Consider the following 19,373-nt stretch of genomic DNA (forward strand, 5'->3'; position numbering starts at 1 on the left):
GAAAAGAAATGTTTTTCTTTCAGCAACAAAGGCAGCAGAGGAGAGACTCCTCTGCTTTTTCAACACGTTTTATCATGGTACACAGGCCTCCACAAAGCACCTAGTAAGAAAGCCAAAGGATAAGATGTTGCATTTCTTTTAAAATAATTTAAAATATATTAAATTTTCCAAAGGCAGATTTTGTTTGAATGAGGTGTCTTGATTAGATAACTATACGCCACGAAGAACAGTACTTTTAAGGAGCTAGTTGTGTTTAGGGGCGGAGTTGAGACTGGCTGGTGAGTCCAATGAGGTGAAGCAGTCAAGTCAGATCTTGTACAGAAGAAAATCAGCTGAAATGATGACGACACCAATTCTTCACACAATTAAGAGACATCTTCACAACTGTTGGAATTAAGTACTATGGTTTTTAGATACCATTGAGAAAAACACAGTTGTACCTTAACATCTGTTGAGAAAATACAAATAAATATGCTAACTGGCGAACAACTGACAGATAACTCAGTAGCCACTGATACAGTCATGCAGTTGAGGAATACGTCCCGTGTAACGTGACACAAAAAACCTGGCCTCCGGCACATGCACACCATTGTTTCTTAAAAAGAAAAAAAGCCGAGTCTAGTGTCTGTATCAGGAGCACGGCCTCTGAGTCACCTGGACTTCAGTTAAGCTAAGTCATATCTCACACTAGACGGCTCTGGGAAAACTCCTGTGGGTCAGAGGAAGGAAAGTCCTCGCCCACATCAAAGCGACTCTGGCCAGCAGGAGAGAACTTTCACCAACACCTCCTCTGCATCTGGATCAACGACGGACACTCAGCAGAAGCCACACTCCAGTCGAGGGAGTGGAAACTTCTTGGAATCAAAACGACCAGAGGGGATCCAGCACTGCTGTGCGCGTAAGCGGGCTGAAGGTTAAGGTCAGGCTCCGTCACTGCGGAAGTGGGATCCCTCTTCTGCGACTGACCCTCACACGTCATGGGGAAGAGACCCCTGGCGAGGACACCGCAATCTGGTTTTGCTACATTCTGTTCACAATCCCAAAGAGAAATCCTATTTCAATCCAAGACCGGATGTTTGGCCCACTGCTCCAGCTACTCGTCAGGGAGCGTTATCCTGCTACAGAGGAAACAAGTAAGACTACGGAGACTGGCTTAAAAAGTTCTGTATGTGAGGAACTCTTTCATTTTCTTAGGGATTGGCAGTGCCAGCACTTGGTACGTCGTTAGGAAACGTCGAAGGGCTTTCCGGCATAAGTGCTTCAGCGATGACAGGACCCGAGGAGCCGTCCAGAACTGGACGTGGCCATCCCTTGTCCTGAAATGAGACGGAAACCAGTGCGTTACGGCAGACCTTGGAAATGTATGTTTTCACTGGGACAGACATCGATGTTTCTACTCTGACTTGCACTGGCAGGAGACTCTGGAGAGTGAAATGCAACCTGGACCTTGGAAATAGATGTAAAGGCTGTGGTGCTGAATAATTAAGGCTGCTGAGGGCCTCGGGAGAACACAGGACACCTCTGGTTCCGAAGTGCGGTCTCTGTCAGTACAGCCCTTTATAAATCATACTATGGGTTCAAATGTCACAGGGAAGAGTGCCACCCATTGAATTACAGATGTTCCCTGGAAGGTGGTCTCTGCCCTAAATGGTTTCCCATATAAACTCTGCATCATCTGATTTCCGCTTCCTTGCAGACTTGGCCTATTAGGTAGCATGAATTGTAGATCTTTCACGTTTACATTTAGGTTAAATATTAAGAGTAAATGCTAAAAACTCTTTTAGCAGAAGAGAATATCAGAATTTTATGTAATCTCAGATTTCCTTAAAGGCTTCCTCACAGGCAAGAAAATTCTAGATGCTTTCTTTCCTTAAAAAGCTACATGGAATACTCAGCAGAAATCACTACCCATCTGTTCGGCTAACAGATACATACCCCGTGGCAATAACTCCACCATGTGGAAAAAATGTGCAGCAAAGACCATTGGTCATAGGAGCAAACGCAATTGGAGTTTTCAGTTCCAGGGCCCAGATCCTGAGGAGCCTGGAGGAGAAAGGGACGTGTCAGCAGACCTGGGGCCAGACCCCAAGGGCGATGCTACAAGCCCTTTCCAAGACTTGCTCTGAGGCCGCGGAAAGAGGTTTCTCTTCGTTACCTGTCATCCGCTACCGTGGCGAGGTACAAGCCTTCAGGGGAGAAGCACACAGATCTCAGGGAGCTGATGTGGACATCGCTGTCATCCATGGGGGGGTTGAGCTGGGTGTGGCTGAGGAGGACACAGGACAGTAGGTGGGCCTCGAGTGACGGCTGCCCTCCGCCCTCCGCCTTTCATCCCCAGGCAGAAGGCCAAAGTGCCATGGCCACAAAAAGGTTCCAGACACGTCTCGTACCCCGTGTGGAAAACCTGGGGATCTGCAGACTGGAAAAGACGACTGGAAACAAGTGCATTTCATACAGCTCCAGTGTCTCGTGGAGCGGCTGAAGGGTTACTAACATTCCCTGGGCTAATTTCCTTATGCAAAGTAGGTCAGCCCTCACTTTAATGCCACAGGACAAACTGAAAGTCTTTTTTAGGCTAAGATACATGATAATTATAGGACTACCTATTATTTGCTTCAGAAAACAACAGAGACAAAGGGGAAAAGTAGACCAAGTTGGTGAGAACATGAAAATTCACTTGGAAATAACAGTTTCAATAAGAGGATCATTCTGAACCTGTTACTACAGTTATTAGTAAGTGGAAAGAAAGAGTCACTGTGAGGTTTCATAATGCTGAATCCAAAGCAGTACAGAGAGCCTCCTACAGCTGGAGACTTGGAGGCACTCGGGGCTAATCTGAGAATTGACAACGAAACACTGCTGCACACCAGTGCCTGAGAATAAGCACGAACGCACTATGTCCTGGAACAAGACAGGTTTCCCGTCGAACAGCCCACCGGGAAGCCGAAGCAGGGAGGCAGTCCTTACTGGAGTGACCGCAGCCGCTCGCCAGTGTACGGGTCCCACATGATGACACTGGTATCGTAAGAAGCCGTGGCGAGCAAGGCAGAGTCGGGGGAGAAGTCACAAGAGACCACGCTACTCTGGTGGCCCTCCAGCTTCCGGATTAACGTGTAGGACCGCATGCTCCACAGGAAGACCTGTGGGAAGAACAGGTGCCGGGTCAGGGCGGAAACGGTGCTCAGGACGTGAACAGCAAGGAGAAGGCACAGCCTGGCCTCTCCAGGCCGCAAAGCCAGGGGAAGCTAAGTTCTCCAGCCCCTTCTCTATGTTTCTCCTAGAACATGTCATACTGGCCTAAATAAAGTGACAGGTCGGAATTCCTGAGGCACATAAGCAGCAGACATGCTCAAGGAGCTTTTACTTTAGGGGAGAATCAACCAACCGACCGTGGGAAGATGGCAGCCAACGTGGCTCAGGGGAGGCTTCTGGGGCCCACTTCTGAGCGCTCTTAGCAAACAGGGCAATGCACACTGAAGTCCTAAGCCAAGGGCTACCTGTCCTTTCACGTGAAACCAAAAACAGGGGTCAGAGGTGAATTCCTGGTCACCCAACAGAGCCATCTGACACCCCCCTCCGGTTTACAGGACCACAGACATCTGCCCCATGGCTCTGGTCTGACCTAGCTCCTTACTTGAAACCTTTCTGAGAATCATTAAAAGAAGTATTTTCTTTTTTTTTTCCTTTAAGAAAACTCTCACTTTCACATAGTTCCAAACCTCAAATCAATGATTAACCACCTGGGCTGTGCCAAGTAGTGAACTCTTCACTTTCCCAAGTCGGTCACAGCAAACGACAGCTCAATGCAGATATAAAACTCAAACAATCGGTTCCCAAACTGTTTCTGGGTTTCTAGTACTTTTGTTATAATAGACAGGATTTCAGGACAAAGTTCAACGAGTTACTGTACATTTTATGATTTGAATGGAAATCCTAATTAGGTGGATTCAAATTAGACGGTTCAAAGGAAATCTGGATCCACATGTGGGTTGCAACTTTTAAAATCTTAGACTCCGACGGGGAGAGAAATGTTAAAAACATGGCTTTCCCATCTTGTGAAGGCAAACAGCCCTCCCATGACCTCACGGGAGTGATCTGCTTCCAAACACCAAAGCGCAAATCAGAAAAGGAGGGGCCTCAGCCGGGCAGTGTGCCTCCCGCTGGGGCCGATTTGCAGGCGGCTTTCAAGGACACTGGCTCACTCACCCTCTCACGCACGAGGCCGCTTCCCTGAACCGAAGCAACAGAGCAAAGGGTACCCCAAGTATGAGACTCACCGACTTCTCCCCAGCTGCAGAACACAGCATGCTGCAGTCTGGCGAGATGGAACAGCAGTAAACCCACTGCAGGTGGCCCGATAACACCTGAATCTGTTTACCTGTCAGAGAAATGGAGCACAGGGTGAGGCGACTCCCAAAACCACAGAGCAGGAAGCCTGAAGAACCGGCAGTGGTGCCTCCCCCCAGCCCTGCCCACGATATCCAGCGGTTCTCAAGCAGCTGAGCCCACGGCCCCTTTTATGACAGGATTTGTCATTTAAACGCCTGAAATCTATTAACATGATGTTATAATGCCCAAGGGAAATCACTACCTACTGTTTCACCAAAATCCACAAGGTCAGTGGGACAAAGGCTGTCCACAGATCAGGTTTGATACATTCCTTTGATAACAGAGAACATTCTTTTCAGGTCCCCCAACCACCTCAATTACTCTGAAGCATCCTTCCAAATTCGAGAGTGTTTACCTTCCATTCTCTGCCGTTTACGCTCTGTAATGCTTTCCCCCTGGCCACAAGGATCCCACTCTCACCCTCCTCCCACCCTCGCCAGGATGTCCAGATGAGCAGTGGTGCAGCATAATTAGGGCCACATGCTCTGGAGGCAGGTAAACTCGGCCTTGAATCCTGGCTCCACTGTTTACTCAGAGCATAACCCTAGGTCACTCACGTCATCTCTCCAGGTCTCCATCTGGGAAAAAACTAAATGCCCGTCAACAGAGGAATGGATGAATAAAGGGTAGTATTCCACCTGTTAAGTCAGATGAAATTAAGGAACTAGATTTTCCATGGAGTATTGTCTAATAAAAAAGAAAAATGCAGAAAAAATGTGAAGAATATGATTCCATTTTTGTGAAACAATGACCCCCAAATCCATAAATGTAAAAGTGAGTGTCTGGGACTTCCCTGGTGGCACAGTGGTTAAGAATCTGCCTGCCCACGCAAGGGACACAGGTTCGAGCCCCGGTCCGGGAAGATCTCACACTCCACGGAGCAACTAATAAGCCCGTGCACCACACCTACCGAGCCTGCGCTCTAGAGCCTGTGAGCCACATCTACTGAGCCCGTGTACCAGCGCGCCTAGAGCCCATGCTCCGCAACAAGAGACGCCACCGCAATGAGAAGGCCGCGCACAGCAACGAAGAGTAGCGAGCGGCCCCCGTTCACCGCAACCAGAGAAAAGGCCGTGCGCAGCAACGAAGATCCAACACAGCCAAAAATAAATAAATTAATTGTTTTTAAAAAGTGTCTGAATAGGATTATGCAAGTATAGAGAAAAATATGGAAAGCAATATGGAAGGGTTTTATTTAGCATGGGTGACAGGACTGCAGGGGGATTATGGAGGAATGCAAAGGAGGGGAGGATGAGAAAGTTTGAGGGGAGAAGCCCCAAAAAAGGGGGGAAGAATGTATATGGTCATACATATACACTTAAGAATTCACGTGGGGGCTTCCCTGGTGGCGCAGTGGTTGAGAGCCCGCCTGCCGATGCAGGGGACGCGGGTTCGTGCCCCGGTCCGGGAGGATCCCACGTGCCGCGGAGCGGCTGGGCCCGTGAGCCATGGCCTCAGAGCCTGTGCGTCTGGAGCCTGTGCTCCGCAACGGGAGAGGCCGCGGCGGTGAGAGGCCCGCGTACCGAGAAAAAAAAAAAAAAAAAAAAAAGGTGCTGCGTCTGAGCACCCTCCCAGTCTGCAGGCCCACCTCAGACCACACAGCCACAAGCTCCACAGCAACGGGCAGACAGGACCCAGGGCTCTCTGCGTGACTCGATGCCTTCGGATGAGGACACCACAAGCACCTCCTTAGCCGCCTGACAAGTTATCAGGCCCGCTGCTGAGAGGGCAGGGACGGGGCCCCTCTCGTGGTGTGGAGAGCGGCCTCTGCATCACCAGGGACGAGGGTGCTCTTCATGGACCGCCCACGTCCCCATTTCCTCCTTCCACCTCCCTCCACGCCTGCGAGGGAGAAACAGCCCGGCGACCAATTCCCCTTCCCTGTGTCACCTTCCCAGCGTCAGAGGAGCGACACCAGAGACGTATGGGATCCTGCGTCGGGCTGCTCCGGGACACAGTCCTGCTTAGGGCAGAACTGCACTAAAGCTGACCGCGCCCCTCCTCACGCCGGCCTGAGCGGATGCTTCTAGACCTAGATTCCGCTGTACAAAGAAACTTCACTTCTAACAGGAAGTACCCAACATGGATGACTTCTTCCAGATCAGTGGTTCTCAAGCCGGGGAGACTGTGGCCTTTGTGTTGACACTGGGCTATGCCTGGAGACATTTTGGTTGTCGCAACTAGAGAAGGTGCTACTGGCATCTCACGGGTTAAGAGGGCAAGGATACCGCTCCACACCAGAATGCACAGGAAGGTCCACGACAAAGAATTATCCAGCCCGGTATGTCAAGAGTGCCACAGCTCAGAGAACCTATCCTCTACGCCATGTATTTTCGAGAGGGGTGAAAACGGGCTCTTGATGGCCAGAAAAATCTGACCTTTTTTATGTACAAAGCAGAGATACGCATCCAGTACCTGAAGAGATATTCAATGTGTTTTTGGCGTGAAAATCTCCCAGGTGGTGAGGGGGCTGGGGGGCGACTAGGAAAAACATGTCTAAAAAGTCTCCTTAGGAGGCAATAAGAGAAAAAAGGTTGAGAAACACTGTTCTGGATAAAATGACACTGGTCAAGTAGAGAGAGGGGCAAACACTGTATTTTGGGGCTGCCAAGTCATTCCGTCACCTCCATACCATGTTTATTCAAGTCCCAGATGCGAAGAGTCTTATCTCGGGATGCAGAAACCAAAATCAAACTGCCACTGGGCGTGAAGCTCAGATCTCTCACGACGTCTTGGTGGCCAGACAGGTTCAAAAGCAGTAGCCCTAGCGTGAGAGAGAGGGGCGCTCGATGAGGGGGAGAAGCAGCTCTGGTCCACAGGTCACAGCCACACCCCTCAGCCAACTGGCTGCCCCTCTGGTCCCTGGTCGGAACGTGCGCGAGAGCCCCCTGGGGCCTGACCCCGGCCAGAAATGACCTACCTGTCTGAACCTCCCAAATCTTGATCTGCCCATCGTTGAGTCCCGTAGCAAGGATCAGGCAAGAGACGTCTGGCACCTGGGGGTGGTGGCGTGCCCAGAGCTTCCTGCTGGGTGGACAAGGCCACGGGCTGAAGGCCAAGCCCCAGACAATCTGCCCACAGTCCAGCGTCTTCTCCTTTGGGCTGCCCCGCCCTTTTGTATCATTTTTGCTGCTTCGGCTTTTGGCTTCGAACCCTTTAGGGATGCTGGGGAAAGCAGAGAGTTCTTAATGAGTCTGCAATTGCCACCAAGTCAATCAACTCTTCATTCTGGGGTATCTAAGCCTTAGAAATCCTAGAAACAAATAGGCCTCCAGAGAATTCTAGTACGACCTTTCTTCTTGTTTTTTTTTTTTTTTTTTTAGAATTCGTGTAACAGAGACTTCACTGGCCACGGCTCATCCCGTCTGTGACAGCCCTGCAGCGGGGCGACCTGCCTTGTGGGATAACTAGATCACGGATGCTCCAGGGAGCCATTTGCTCCTTCAGAAAGTTCTCCCGGGTTTTGGTGCATGGAAGGAAAGATGCACGCCATGTTTCTCGTGAGAAAGAAAGCGTGCTGTAGGTTTGGAACTAGGACAGAACTTAGAGCCTGAATAACCACCTGCCACTCTTCTGCCTCATACCCCCCTTATCTCTAGCTTAGAAAGTCCCCAAGGAGCAGGAAAATAAACCCATTTTTCGGGCCAACAGTTTGCTTATTTCCACCTTCACTCACTTTGCTCCGATCAGTGAATGAGGCTCTTTCATTTACTTCTCTGATGGCACATCCAGTCCAGGAACCAACCAGCACGGCAGCCAAGGAAAGAACTCACAGATCTGTTCACAAGGGCACGCTGACCTCAAAGATCTCGTGGCCCAAGCCTTTCCTTTTACCTTCTACTTATGCTGAAACACAGGCCCAGACAAGCTGAATGAGGCTCGGTCCCTAAGAAACAAGGCCCTGCCCACTGCTCTGCCTCGCAGACAATCTCTCACAGGCACGAGCAATTAAACGGTCCTGGGGTTCGGCTCGCAAATGCAGAACACGTATCTGCGGTACGCTTTATCACTGTAAGTATTCAGTCCTGCTTTGCTACATGGCTCTGGCCACACTCCGTGGTTTATCCAACCGGGGGAAAGAGTGATGATAAAGCTGTGACTCATTTCCATGAAAAACCCTATAGCCAACATACATGCAGCTGAGCCTCTTTCTGTATCACATCCGTTCCCTAAAAGTTAAGTCAGTCATATTTTTGTCAATCGCATCATCGAAATATATTAAAGAATTTTAAGCAAGCTCACCTATAGAACTGGAAGGGAGAGACTGGGGCCAATGGGGGCTCCTTCGGCTCTGAAAGCCCGTCATTCTTCTACAGCAGAGGCTGCGGGAGTGTGCCCGGGAGGGCAGTCTGTTCTGCACGCGAAGCTGTCTCCCACCTCCACCAGGCTCGTCTGCCCACCTCTCGCCTAGGGGTGCGTTCACGCACGAGCAGCAGAGCTGACTTGTCTTGACAGAGACGTACGGCCCCCAAAGCCAGAAATATTTACTATCTGGGCCATTATAAAAAAGTGTGCCGACCCCTGGTCTAAACGGCCAAACGTGGTCTGAAAATTTGTCGCTCTGACAGAACATCTGAAATGTGACACTGAATGTCTTTTCAATGAAGCCCCCCCAATCCACATCCGGCCCCAGCCAGGCTGACACGCGCACGCGCACTCGAAGACCTGCCCGGCCCTGACTCGGGGGCCTGAGTTGGCCACCCAGGGGAGAAGCACAGAAAAGGCAAGCTATGGGGAGAGCTCTGTAGGCCAGCTCAGAACCTCCAAAGTTACCTTTCTTTTTTCTTTTTTATAAAATCCTGATTTCTGTATTTGAATTAAGGGATACATCTGTAACTGCTTTATTCCAAAGGAATTAAGGCACATTGACATAGCAATTCATTTTACTATCATAAATTTAACATGTTAGGGGCAGAGGTAGCTTTCCTGGGGTCACAAGATTGGGGGCGGAACGGGAACTAGTAATCAAGTCTTGGGTGTCCTAGCCTAGTGTGCAGCACATGCCCTGGACTTCAGAGTCTGCAATGAATTCAAGGGAGGAGCTACATGGGAGGTGGCAGACGCGACTGTGGGAGGGGCCGCTCGGGGCTGGGGACAGTCATTAGGAGAATTTAACTTCATAAAAGTTGAATTTTCAAAAAAGTTTATTTCTAAAAGTAGTAGTACATTTATCTAGTTATTATCAATTATTTGCTCAACATCAAAACGGCTACATTATATGATTTTTTTAAATGTATAACAATCCTAACAAGAATATAAAGGCCCCAGATTTCCCCCTTTAAAGGACTTTTAAAATAACAATTATTTTAAATTATAAAATTAATAGTGAAACATGGGGACATTTTGGAAATGAGAAAATTATAAAAATTACCCTGATCCTAATACCACTCTAACCACAGTAAACACTGTACGATGAATTTTTAATTTATGTGTACACACGTTATTCAAAAACAAATTTGGGATCATACTGCAAATACAGTTTCATAGCTTGCTTTTTTCAGTAAGCCTTGTACGGTAAGCATTTCCTCAAGTTATTATTCTTCAAAATGTGTGATTTTTCCCTAAAACAAGTAACTGCTCATTTAACATATTAAACAATATTTCCCTCATTATATTAAACAAAAGATACACATGAAGGGTTAATGCTCAAATTTACATTTTCCCTAATATTGGAAAGATATATTTATGTATAGTAATACATACATTTGAATACAAGAGTGATTTTCAAGGAAGTAACAGATTTCCCACTTTATGCTTTTTAAAAAATACTTTTTCAGACTATAAATCTACATCAGATTTAAGTCTGGATATGAAGTTGAGTCCCTTGTATTTAGACTGGGGGAATCAATAAATAATGATCTTGGCATTACCATTAAACTGAGTATAGAAGGAACTGAAAATTGTGATTACAAAGAACAAAAACAAAAAACACACACAACAATCTTTGATGGCTACAAAAATATACAGCAATGCCACAATTTCCTTAAGCGTTCTCTCATCACCAGATTTTAAGCTATTTCTGATTTTTAACTATCATATGATTAATTTCATGTTGAAAATCAGTGTATGTAAGTGGATGACCTCCCAAATGCAGCAACATGGATGGACCTAGAGATTGTCATACTGCGTGAAGTCAGTCAGACAGAGAAAGACAAATATCATGTGATATCACTTATATACGGAATATAAAAAAATGGTACAAATGAACTTATCTACAAAGCAGAAACAGAGTCACAGATGTAGAACACAATCTTACGGTTACCGGGGGGAAGTGGTGGGAGGGATAAACTGGGAGATTGGGATCGACATATACACACTACTATATATAAAACAGATAACTAATAAGAACCTACTGTCTAGCACAGGGAACTCTACTCAATAGTCTCTAATGGCCTATGTGGGAAAAGAATCTAAAAGAGAGTGGATATATGTATATGTATAATTGATTCACTTTGCTGAATAGCAGAAAATAACAACATTGTACATCAACTATAGTCCAATAAAAATTTTAAAATAAATAAATCAATAGACGACCCCATTTCTGAGATTCCTAATCGCAGGAAGAACAGTTTTAAGGTCCTCGAAATGGCCTTCCTTCCAGCAAGTGCACAAATTTATACTCCTCAACCCCAGCAGCGTGCAGAGTATCCATCTCAGCAAATTTTCATCAGCGTTACCTATTATCAAGGCAACAAGTTTCAGACTGAACTTATAAAAAACTTAAATCTAACGTGCTACTTGTAAGAAATGCTTAAAGCAAAACAAATGAGACCCTCATGGGCAGGGGCCATGTTTGATTTATCTCAGGATCCTCAGCCCCTGGCTCTGGGTCACGCAAGGAAGACTGCAACAACTGTTGGCTGAGTAAATAAATACAGACATAGAGTTGCCCTGTGACAAATGAAAAAAATACTGATGCTGGGCCATCTGACTGGGAGCTCACAGCATTCAGATACTGGGACTTGTCCAGCCCAGAGAAAGAAAAGCTAGTTAATATCAGGAACTGAACTTGGTTGATAATGAAAAAGGCAACTACCCAATTTTAAAATGGACCAAGGATCTGAATAGACACTTCTCCAAAGAAGACATGCAAAGGGCCAATAAGCACATGAAAAGGTGGGCAAGATCAGTAGCCAGCAAGGAAATGCAAATCAAAACCACAATGAGATGCCACTTTGCTCACACTAGGATGGCTATACGATAATCAAAAAGACAGTCGATAACAAGTGTTGGTGAGGATGTGGAAAATTTGGAAATCTCCAACATTGCTGGTGGGATTGTAAAATGGTGCAACCACTTTGAAAAACAGTCTGACAGTTCCTCAACCAGTTAAACATATACAAAAACATATATCCACACAAAAACTTGACATACGTGTTCACAGAAGCATTATCTAATAGCCAAAACGTGAAAACAACCGGAATGCTCACCGGTGGATAAACTTATAAACAAAATGTGGCGTCTCCATCAAATGGACCATTATTTGGCAGTAAAGGGAAATGAAGTCATGAAGCGTGCTACAACATGGATAACCATGAAAACAGTATCCTACGTGAAAGAAGCCAGTCAACCGACTACATCGTGTATGATTCGATTTGTATGAAATGTCTAGAATAGGCAAATCTATAAAGACAGAAAGTAGATTAGAGGCTGCTCAGGGCTGGATTAGAGGGGGATTAGAGGGTTTCTTTTTGGGATGACAAAAATGTTGTAAGATTGATCATGGTGATGGATCCACAAGTCACTTAGCTGTATATTTTTTTTCATGAAAGACAAGTTTATTTGCCTCCAAAGGACTCAGGTAATTTAGAGAAATTTAAAATACAGTCAGTTGGTAAGGGGGAATCATCCCTAATCAGCAGCTGCCGAATAATCAAGCCTAACTACCCAGTTGGGCCTCTAGCTGTACACTTTAAATGGGCAAAAAAAAAACACAAAAAAACCTCGGGGCTAACATAATCTCGATGGAGTTAATTTTCACAGGTACAGAATGTGGGACCCTGGAAACCTCACTGATCAATTCCTGAACTGTTTTGGCCACCTTCCCTCTCCTGCTCTCGGGCAGGGAGTCGTCATCTGGGAGAGCGCTCAGTTCCCCAGGACTCCCTCGTTCCCTTGGGTGTGAAAGAACTTACAACTGCTCCTCCAGCGGCCAGGGGATCAGCTTGACAATGCAGTGTCCTTGAGACCAGGCGAACCAGGAACCATCCGGAGAGAAGGCAACGCTCCACGTTTCACAGCTTGACTTCCAATCAAACTGATGGGGGCGCCCAGGCTTGAGCTCGGCCAGCAGCAGTGGCTCTTCTGGGGCAGGAGACAGCATGCTTCAAACAAGCACCCTCACCTCGAGGGAAAGGGCAGAACCAGGCCCCTGACCACCTTGCTGACTCAGAAACTGGAAAGCCACCGAGGTCTCCCCGTGGCAAAAAGTGACAGTCCGGATTCTGGGAGGGAGTTGTCATTTAAATGACCTGGGGCCATAACAGTAGCCACAGGCCGAATTCCAGTGGGGTTACTCAGTTCTGGCACTCCTGACTGCTGGTTAACCATGACTCAGAGTAACCTTTGTCATAGTGAACCCAGTGAAAGGAGGCCTCATTTTCCTATGAAAGCCCGAAGAGGAAGAAAGGAGACAGGCCAGGTAAGGATCAGACCGTGCTGATCAGGAAGCCTTCAGATGCACTTAAGGTCTCTCCAAAAGAACCTGCTACTGGGAAACAGGTGAAAGAAGGAATATCTGAAACTCACAGGCTCCCTCTCACTCCCCAGCATCCTCCCCATCATCAAGGCTAAAATGTCAGCACTGGCCCTGCTTCCTGTCACTCAGACTTCCTGATCTGGCCTAAACCGTGATCCCATCTTGCCCTGATCTTTTACAAGACTCTCCTGATGCATTCTCTCCTGCCCCCAGGGACCCTGCTGAAGCCGAAATGCACATCACATCAGGACATTTCTTTCAAATACATTCCAAAGCTCCCACCTGCCTACCAGATAAAGGCAGCGGAGACCCGGCCTCCCAGGCCTCCCAGCCCACCCCACGGGCCCCAGCCTTCCCTTTCCCGTCATCTCCCTGCACGCCACAAGCCGGCCACACACACCTCCCTGTTGTGCCCCAAGTAGCTAATCTGAGTTCACACCTAGACTCATTTTCTGCTTATGAGAATCCCACTGAGATTAGCAACCCAGAAGCATACCCAGATCTCACACTATAGAAGTGGAAGGAAGTCCCACTCTCCTTATTTCTTTCTCTCCTGTAGTGACAAGTTTCTCCCTGCCCCAACGCCACCCCCAGCTGGGAATTTACGCGGCTGCCTTCAAACACCAAGCTGATTCAATCCTTGTTTCTTTTGGGGGGGGGGCGGGGAGGGGGAGGCTAGCACAGCGTCCTGTGAAGGGCGGGGGCTGGACTGGTGCTTCTTCACTGACCTGAAGGGCAGTCCCCAGTTCAAGTCTCTCCTCCAGTGGAAGATTCTCAATGGCTGACAAAGCTTGTAAGTTCAAGGCCTTCAGAACTGATTTTTTGACCACTATGATTGTGTTACATACGAATATAAAAACTGGCTTCCATCCTGAATGAGGTCACTGTCTGATGTGTATGTTCCACTTTAGCAGTTTTGAGACTTTGACCTTTTTATAGCTGTTACCAGATAGATACTAATTTAAACAGCCCCTATTTCGTATATTTTAGGACACATCTTTAGAAGTCTTCTCAGTTTGACCTTGATAAAATAAGGATGTGTCAAGCAATGGCTTTTCATCATTAAACAGGCAGTATTTTTTTCAGTGACACATACTGGCCATACAATCCATGATATCCTGGATTCGATGAAACAGACGGTAAACATGCATATACGTATATAACATTTATACGTATATTTTTTTTTTCTGACATATGCATTATAGGAAAATACATGGGTATATCTTGTTTCATGAAATAAATGTATTGCTGAAAATTGTCTTTAAATAGAATTTTAATAAATCATATTAAGCCTTTATGGCTTTGTTATTTAAAGAAAATTTAAGGAAGTTTCCTTCGTAAAGAGAATATTCATTCCCTGAGGTTCTATGCTTAAATCTAGGTCTTAATGTATCAGATCTGTCTAAATTGGCATTTGTATACGCCCAGGTAATTCCTCCTAGGAATCTGTATGTGTTTGCACAGGCAATCCTTTCACTTTCACAATTACTTGTGTATCTGAGCACAGTCCTCTGGATGTGAATATCTGCACGGTAAAAAGTTACTTTATACTGTAAATCCAAAACAAGACTCAGTGTTACGCAGCAACCCCATGGCGTTTATTCCCATTATTTCTAGATATCGTCTTAAGGTAAAAGAGCTCTATTCTGTTAATGCCTCCTCATGGGGCCCAGTGGTTCTCAGCCGGGGGCCCTTTTGCCCCCTCGGGACATGTGGCAATGTCTGGACACATTTTGGTTGTCGTCACTAGAGGCGGTGCTACTGGCATCTAATGGATGGAGGCCAGGGATGCTGCTCAACACCCTACAGTGCACAGGACGGCCCCTACAACGAAGAATCATTTTGCTCAAAATGTCAGCAGTGCTGAGGCTGAGAAACCAGATGGAGTCAAATATTAAACGACACTGACTGATCTGGAGGTACATTTTCATCACCTGACTTCATTCCACCCCGGTAATATTCACACTTGGTTTGCTTCCTCCACAATACCCACGTTATCCATCTTTTCAACACCATGGAGGCTCCACACAATATGAAAAGGGGTCACCCCTGACTTCTCTCTTTTCTTTACCTCTCAAACCAAATCCATTAACAAGTTCTACTGCATCTGCTTCCAAAGGACTCGCCAAACCTAACTTCCCTCCATCTCACGGCTGCTGTTCTAACCTATGCAACATCGTCTCATCAACATGGGCTCATATATGCAACATCATCTCTCACTAAGCAGCCTCCTAGCTCCCCCTCTGGCCCCCACCACCCATTCTCCTCACCTTTCAGAGTGATCAGTTTTGATCACTCTTAGAATAAAATCCTCACCCTGCCCCAGAAGTCCTGCACACTGGCCTTCTCTCACCCCTTGACTATGCTCAATTAGTTCCGACCTCAGGGCCTTTGCACCAGCTATTCTCTTAGACTGGAATGCCTGCATACCTGGCACCTTCTCTTCATCCAGGCCTCGGCTCAAATGACAACTCCTTAGAGAGCCCTGCTCTGATCCCAAGTCAATGTCCTTCGTAACTCCTCACTTTATTTTCTTTACAGCACAATCACCATTATGATTATTATCCATCTCCCTCCAATTAGGACATCAATGCCACAGACAGAGCAGGGACCTTGTATGTTTATCCCCAGTGCCTAGCAGAGTTCCTGGCAGAGAGCAGGCACTCAGTAAATATTTGTGGAATAAATATACATGGTATCTCTCTATAATATAAATGAAATGAAGCCCCTTAGACTATTATGATGCCTTTGCCAAACATTTTACATGAAATGCTTCTTAAACATAAGCCATACCCAGATTTCACACTCTATTTCTGTGATTTGGGGATTTAATCTCTTGCTATTTCAGGCTCAAGAATCCAAGGACTAAAATAAGAAAAAAAACGAAGGAACTACGGAGATTCTGAAGAGGAGGCTGGGCCCAAACTAAACTTGGCTGCTGGAAAAGAAAGCCATAATTAGTGCAGAACTTTAAAAAAAAAACCAGAGGCAAGAGGACTCGGCTTCATCTGGGATTGTACCTGCCCTGGCCCTTCTTGCCGAAAAGGCCCATGGACCCGAGGTTTCTAATTAAACACTGGGATGTGTTTGGATAATCAGGCGGAGTGGAAGGACATTTACCATGGGCCTCTTCTGTGAAAGGAGATTTGCCTGAACACAGAGAAAGAAGCTATGAATGACTCTAGCCGGCAGGAAGCTTGTTGATTTGTCCTGCCTTGAGAACTTTACATGAGATGTTCCATCCGTTCAGAAAACTCTGCCTGGCTGGCCCCAGATCCTTGCCCAGCTGCTCTGCCTACCCTTCAGGCCTCAGTGCTGGTGTCACCTTCTCAGAGACCTTCCTGGCCTCACTATCCAAAGTGGCCCAGTCACTTTCTTTTCTCTCCACTGAATTTTCTTTATAACTATCACTCACACAACTTCTCTTGATTGCTTACTTCTTTTTATGTAACTGTTGTTTCTCTCTTCCCCACCCTCATTCCGAACTGTTCACTGCTATTGGGCTGTGCTGTCCAATACAGTAACTGCTAGCCACACGTGGCTACTGACCTTCTGAAACGTGGCAAGTCCCAATTACAATGGGCCATTAGGTACATGATACACACTTTACTTCAAAGACAGTACAAAAGCAAAAATCTAAAATTTTTCAATAATTATTCATGATTACGTTAAAATGATAATACTTTAGATATGCGGGATTGACAAAGATATAATTTTAAAATTACTTTCACCTGTTTCACTTTTTTTTTTAATGCAACTACTAGAACATTTCAAATTGCACATGTGGCTCGCGTTATACTTCTATTGGCCGGTGCTGGCCTAGAGAGCGCCTGGCCCATAGTAGACACTCAATAAATACTTGAATGAACAAATACATTCTAACCACTACTCTGAAAATATCTACTGCTGTCCATTACAATTAGTCCCATTACAATGGTCTTTATTCAGTTTCAAAAGAATAAAACTCTGGCCTTTTTTTTTTTTTTTAACGGTAGCTTGGCAGCTCTCAACAGCTCAGCCCACACCCCAAAACACAGTCGTCAATCATTAGGAAAAACCCAGAACTGGAAACAGATTCCTGCTAAAAAGGGAGGCTAGCTCCAGATCGCTTTCAGATATAAACTAAAAGGAGTCAATGGAATAGACAGCGGAAGCTATAAAAAGATTCACATAAGATTTCAGGCAAACAGTAGGAGCCATTTAACAACAGTTCTATGGGTAACAAACTCACCAAAGAGAAAGCCCTTATCTAGATGGGAAGGCAGAGAGAGCTACCTCTACACCTGGTACTGAATGCCTGACTCCAGCAAACAAAGAAATGTCATTTCCCAAATTAAAAAGTTACACCACCCCAGGGAAAACCCTGATTTCAACCCACCCACCCACAATCCCTGCTCCATCAAAGCCGCCAGGGAAACACAAAAACATCCACGCTCAGAATCCTCCAGACCAGAATGAAGCTTGAACTTCACTGGAAGAATACAAAGAGGTTCTGGAACAAATTCTGAGCCTAGGCCTTGACCCCTTCTGAGAAATTTCCCCGAAGGAAACCGTCTTTAAGCACAGGAGTATATTCAAGAGTTGGGACTCCCAGAATAAATCACAAGCCCACCCCAAATTTCTATTAGTGGGGTTTAGGGGCAAAGTGGTTGGAAAGAAGCCTGAAGGATGCGTCTTGAGGTCTGGCCTTTGCATAACAAGCACACCATTCCCACTGAGGCCGCATGGTCATTTGGGCTGACCCTCCAAGTGCTTCCAATATTCTCCGACTTCCACACCGTTTTCTGATGACAGCTGTTCACAAGGAGAGAGGCAAGTACCTCACTCATCGGTGTATCCTAAACTTGTCCCCTCTTCCATGTCACCAGGGATCGGCAGCCCGGCTCTACCAATCAGTCTCTATTGGGAGAGGCTTGGAATATGTTTTTTCAATAGGGATTCCAGACCCCATTTTCACGCACAGACAAGTTTGGGAAGCTCCCAACCACCCGCTGAGGCAGATACTATTATTAGCCCATTCTGCAGCTACAAAACAGACTTGGGTTAAGCGGTTCGTCCACGATCACACAGCCTGTAAGGAGCAGAGCGGACTCCCACCCAGACCTCGAGTGCAGCACCTGGGCACTCACCCTCTCGGGTATCACACCCCCCCGCCCGAGGGCCTGGCGGCCGTCGCGTCCCACCCGGGAGGAGGCGTCCGGCCTCGGGCGCCCCCGACTGTCCCGGGGATGGGGATCCCCGCCGCGCAGAGGCCCGTCCTCCCCGGGTCCAGTCGGCGGCGGGAGACGGGGTGGCGGCCGCTGACAGCGAAAGCGAAACAAAGCTGGTCGCCCTGGGCGCACCCTGCCGCCGGCCGACGCGGACGGCCCAGGCCCGGCGCCCCCGCCGTCCCCATCCCCCGCCCCGGCCGAGCCCGCGCCCCACCCCCCCGGGAACGGGCCCGGCCCCGCCGGCGGGGAACGCGCGCCACGGCCCCACTCACCTCCGGCCTCCATGGAGGACGCGCACGGCCCCGCGGCAGGCGGCGGGCGCCTCAGCCCCCCGGGCCACCGGCCCTCATGCCGCCCCCGCGCCGCCCGCCCCCGCCCCCGCCCCGGCCCAGGCCCCGGCCCCGGCCCCGGCCCCGCCGCCGCCGCGCCCGCCGCCGCCGCCCGGAGAGGCCATCAGCTGCTTCCCGTCACATGGCGGCGGGCGCGGGCGGGGCCGCGCGGGGGGCGGGGCCGGGGCGGGCTGGAGAGAACCCCCGAGCCCGGCTGCGGGACGGCGTGGGAGGGTCGGCCCTGGGCGGGGGGAACGGGGCCGAAGGGAAAGCGGGGTGGGGGGGGCAGGTGGACGCGGGCAGGAGAAAAAACTGGGGTTTGGTGGAGCGGGGCCCGGGGAAAGTGGCGGGGCAGGTGAAAACCCGGGGGTGGGGAGCGGGGCTCAGAGGAGAACGGGGGGCTGTGAGGACAGACTATAACCTGGGGCGGGGGGTGCTGAGGGAAAAACCGGGGTGGGAGGCAGGCAGGTGAACGCGTGGGGGGGGGTTCGGGGAGCGGGGCCGAGGGGAAACGGGGGCCCGAGGGGGAAATGGGGGTGGGAGAACCAGGGGACAGAGGGAGCGCCTCTGGTAGACCTGGGGGGAGCGGGGCTTAGGGGGAAAGGCGGGAATGGGGGGCATGAGGGGAACGCAGTGGGGGGCCAGGTGATGATCGGGGACGGAGGGAGCAGGTGTGGGTTTAAAACGGGGTGCGGTGAAGCTGAGGGGAAAACGAGGAAGGGGGTACGGAAAGGCACCGGGGAGCTG

The 19,373-nt window shown here is 48.3% G+C and overlaps 1 protein-coding gene across 3 annotated transcripts; it reads right to left on the reverse strand.

The window, feature by feature from the left end:
* Positions 1-387: 387 nt before the first annotated feature.
* On the reverse strand, positions 388-18,658 carry WSB2 (WD repeat and SOCS box containing 2). Of its 3 annotated transcripts, none has more exons than XM_059041084.2 (9): positions 18,570-18,658; positions 12,525-12,693; positions 7,310-7,554; positions 7,022-7,153; positions 4,278-4,378; positions 2,968-3,140; positions 2,156-2,266; positions 1,936-2,043; positions 388-1,316 (listed from the first exon to the last, which is right to left on the reverse strand). In XM_059041084.2, exons 1-9 carry the CDS (start codon positions 18,580-18,582, stop codon positions 1,154-1,156), a joined length of 1,215 nt encoding a protein of 404 aa, XP_058897067.1. In that variant the 5' UTR covers positions 18,583-18,658; the 3' UTR covers positions 388-1,153. The 3 variants fall into 3 exon arrangements, with proteins under 3 accessions (XP_058897067.1, XP_066871550.1, XP_058897066.1); XM_067015449.1 differs by lacking the exon at positions 18,570-18,658 and adding an exon at positions 4,947-5,027 and having other exon boundaries at positions 12,525-12,690; XM_059041083.2 differs by lacking the exon at positions 18,570-18,658 and having other exon boundaries at positions 12,525-12,727.
* Between the last annotated feature and the right edge of the window lie 715 nt (positions 18,659-19,373).

This window comes from Kogia breviceps, chromosome 15 (genome assembly GCF_026419965.1).
Source record: "Kogia breviceps isolate mKogBre1 chromosome 15, mKogBre1 haplotype 1, whole genome shotgun sequence".
Taxonomy (NCBI): Eukaryota; Metazoa; Chordata; class Mammalia; order Artiodactyla; family Physeteridae; genus Kogia; species Kogia breviceps.

Excerpts from the sequence above, each read along its gene's own strand:
- WSB2 (XM_059041083.2), bottom strand. The coding sequence starts at position 12,712 with ATGCTGTCTCCTGCCCCAGAAGAGCCACTGCTGCTGGCCGAGCTCAAG. Across the intron at positions 7,154-7,309 it reads GATTTGGGAGGTTCAGACAG|GGCTACTGCTTTTGAACCTG; the intron begins GTAGGTCATTTC and ends CTCTCACGCTAG. Across the intron at positions 2,267-2,967 it reads GAGCGGCTGCGGTCACTCCA|CCACACCCAGCTCAACCCCC; the intron begins GTAAGGACTGCC and ends TGTCCTCCTCAG.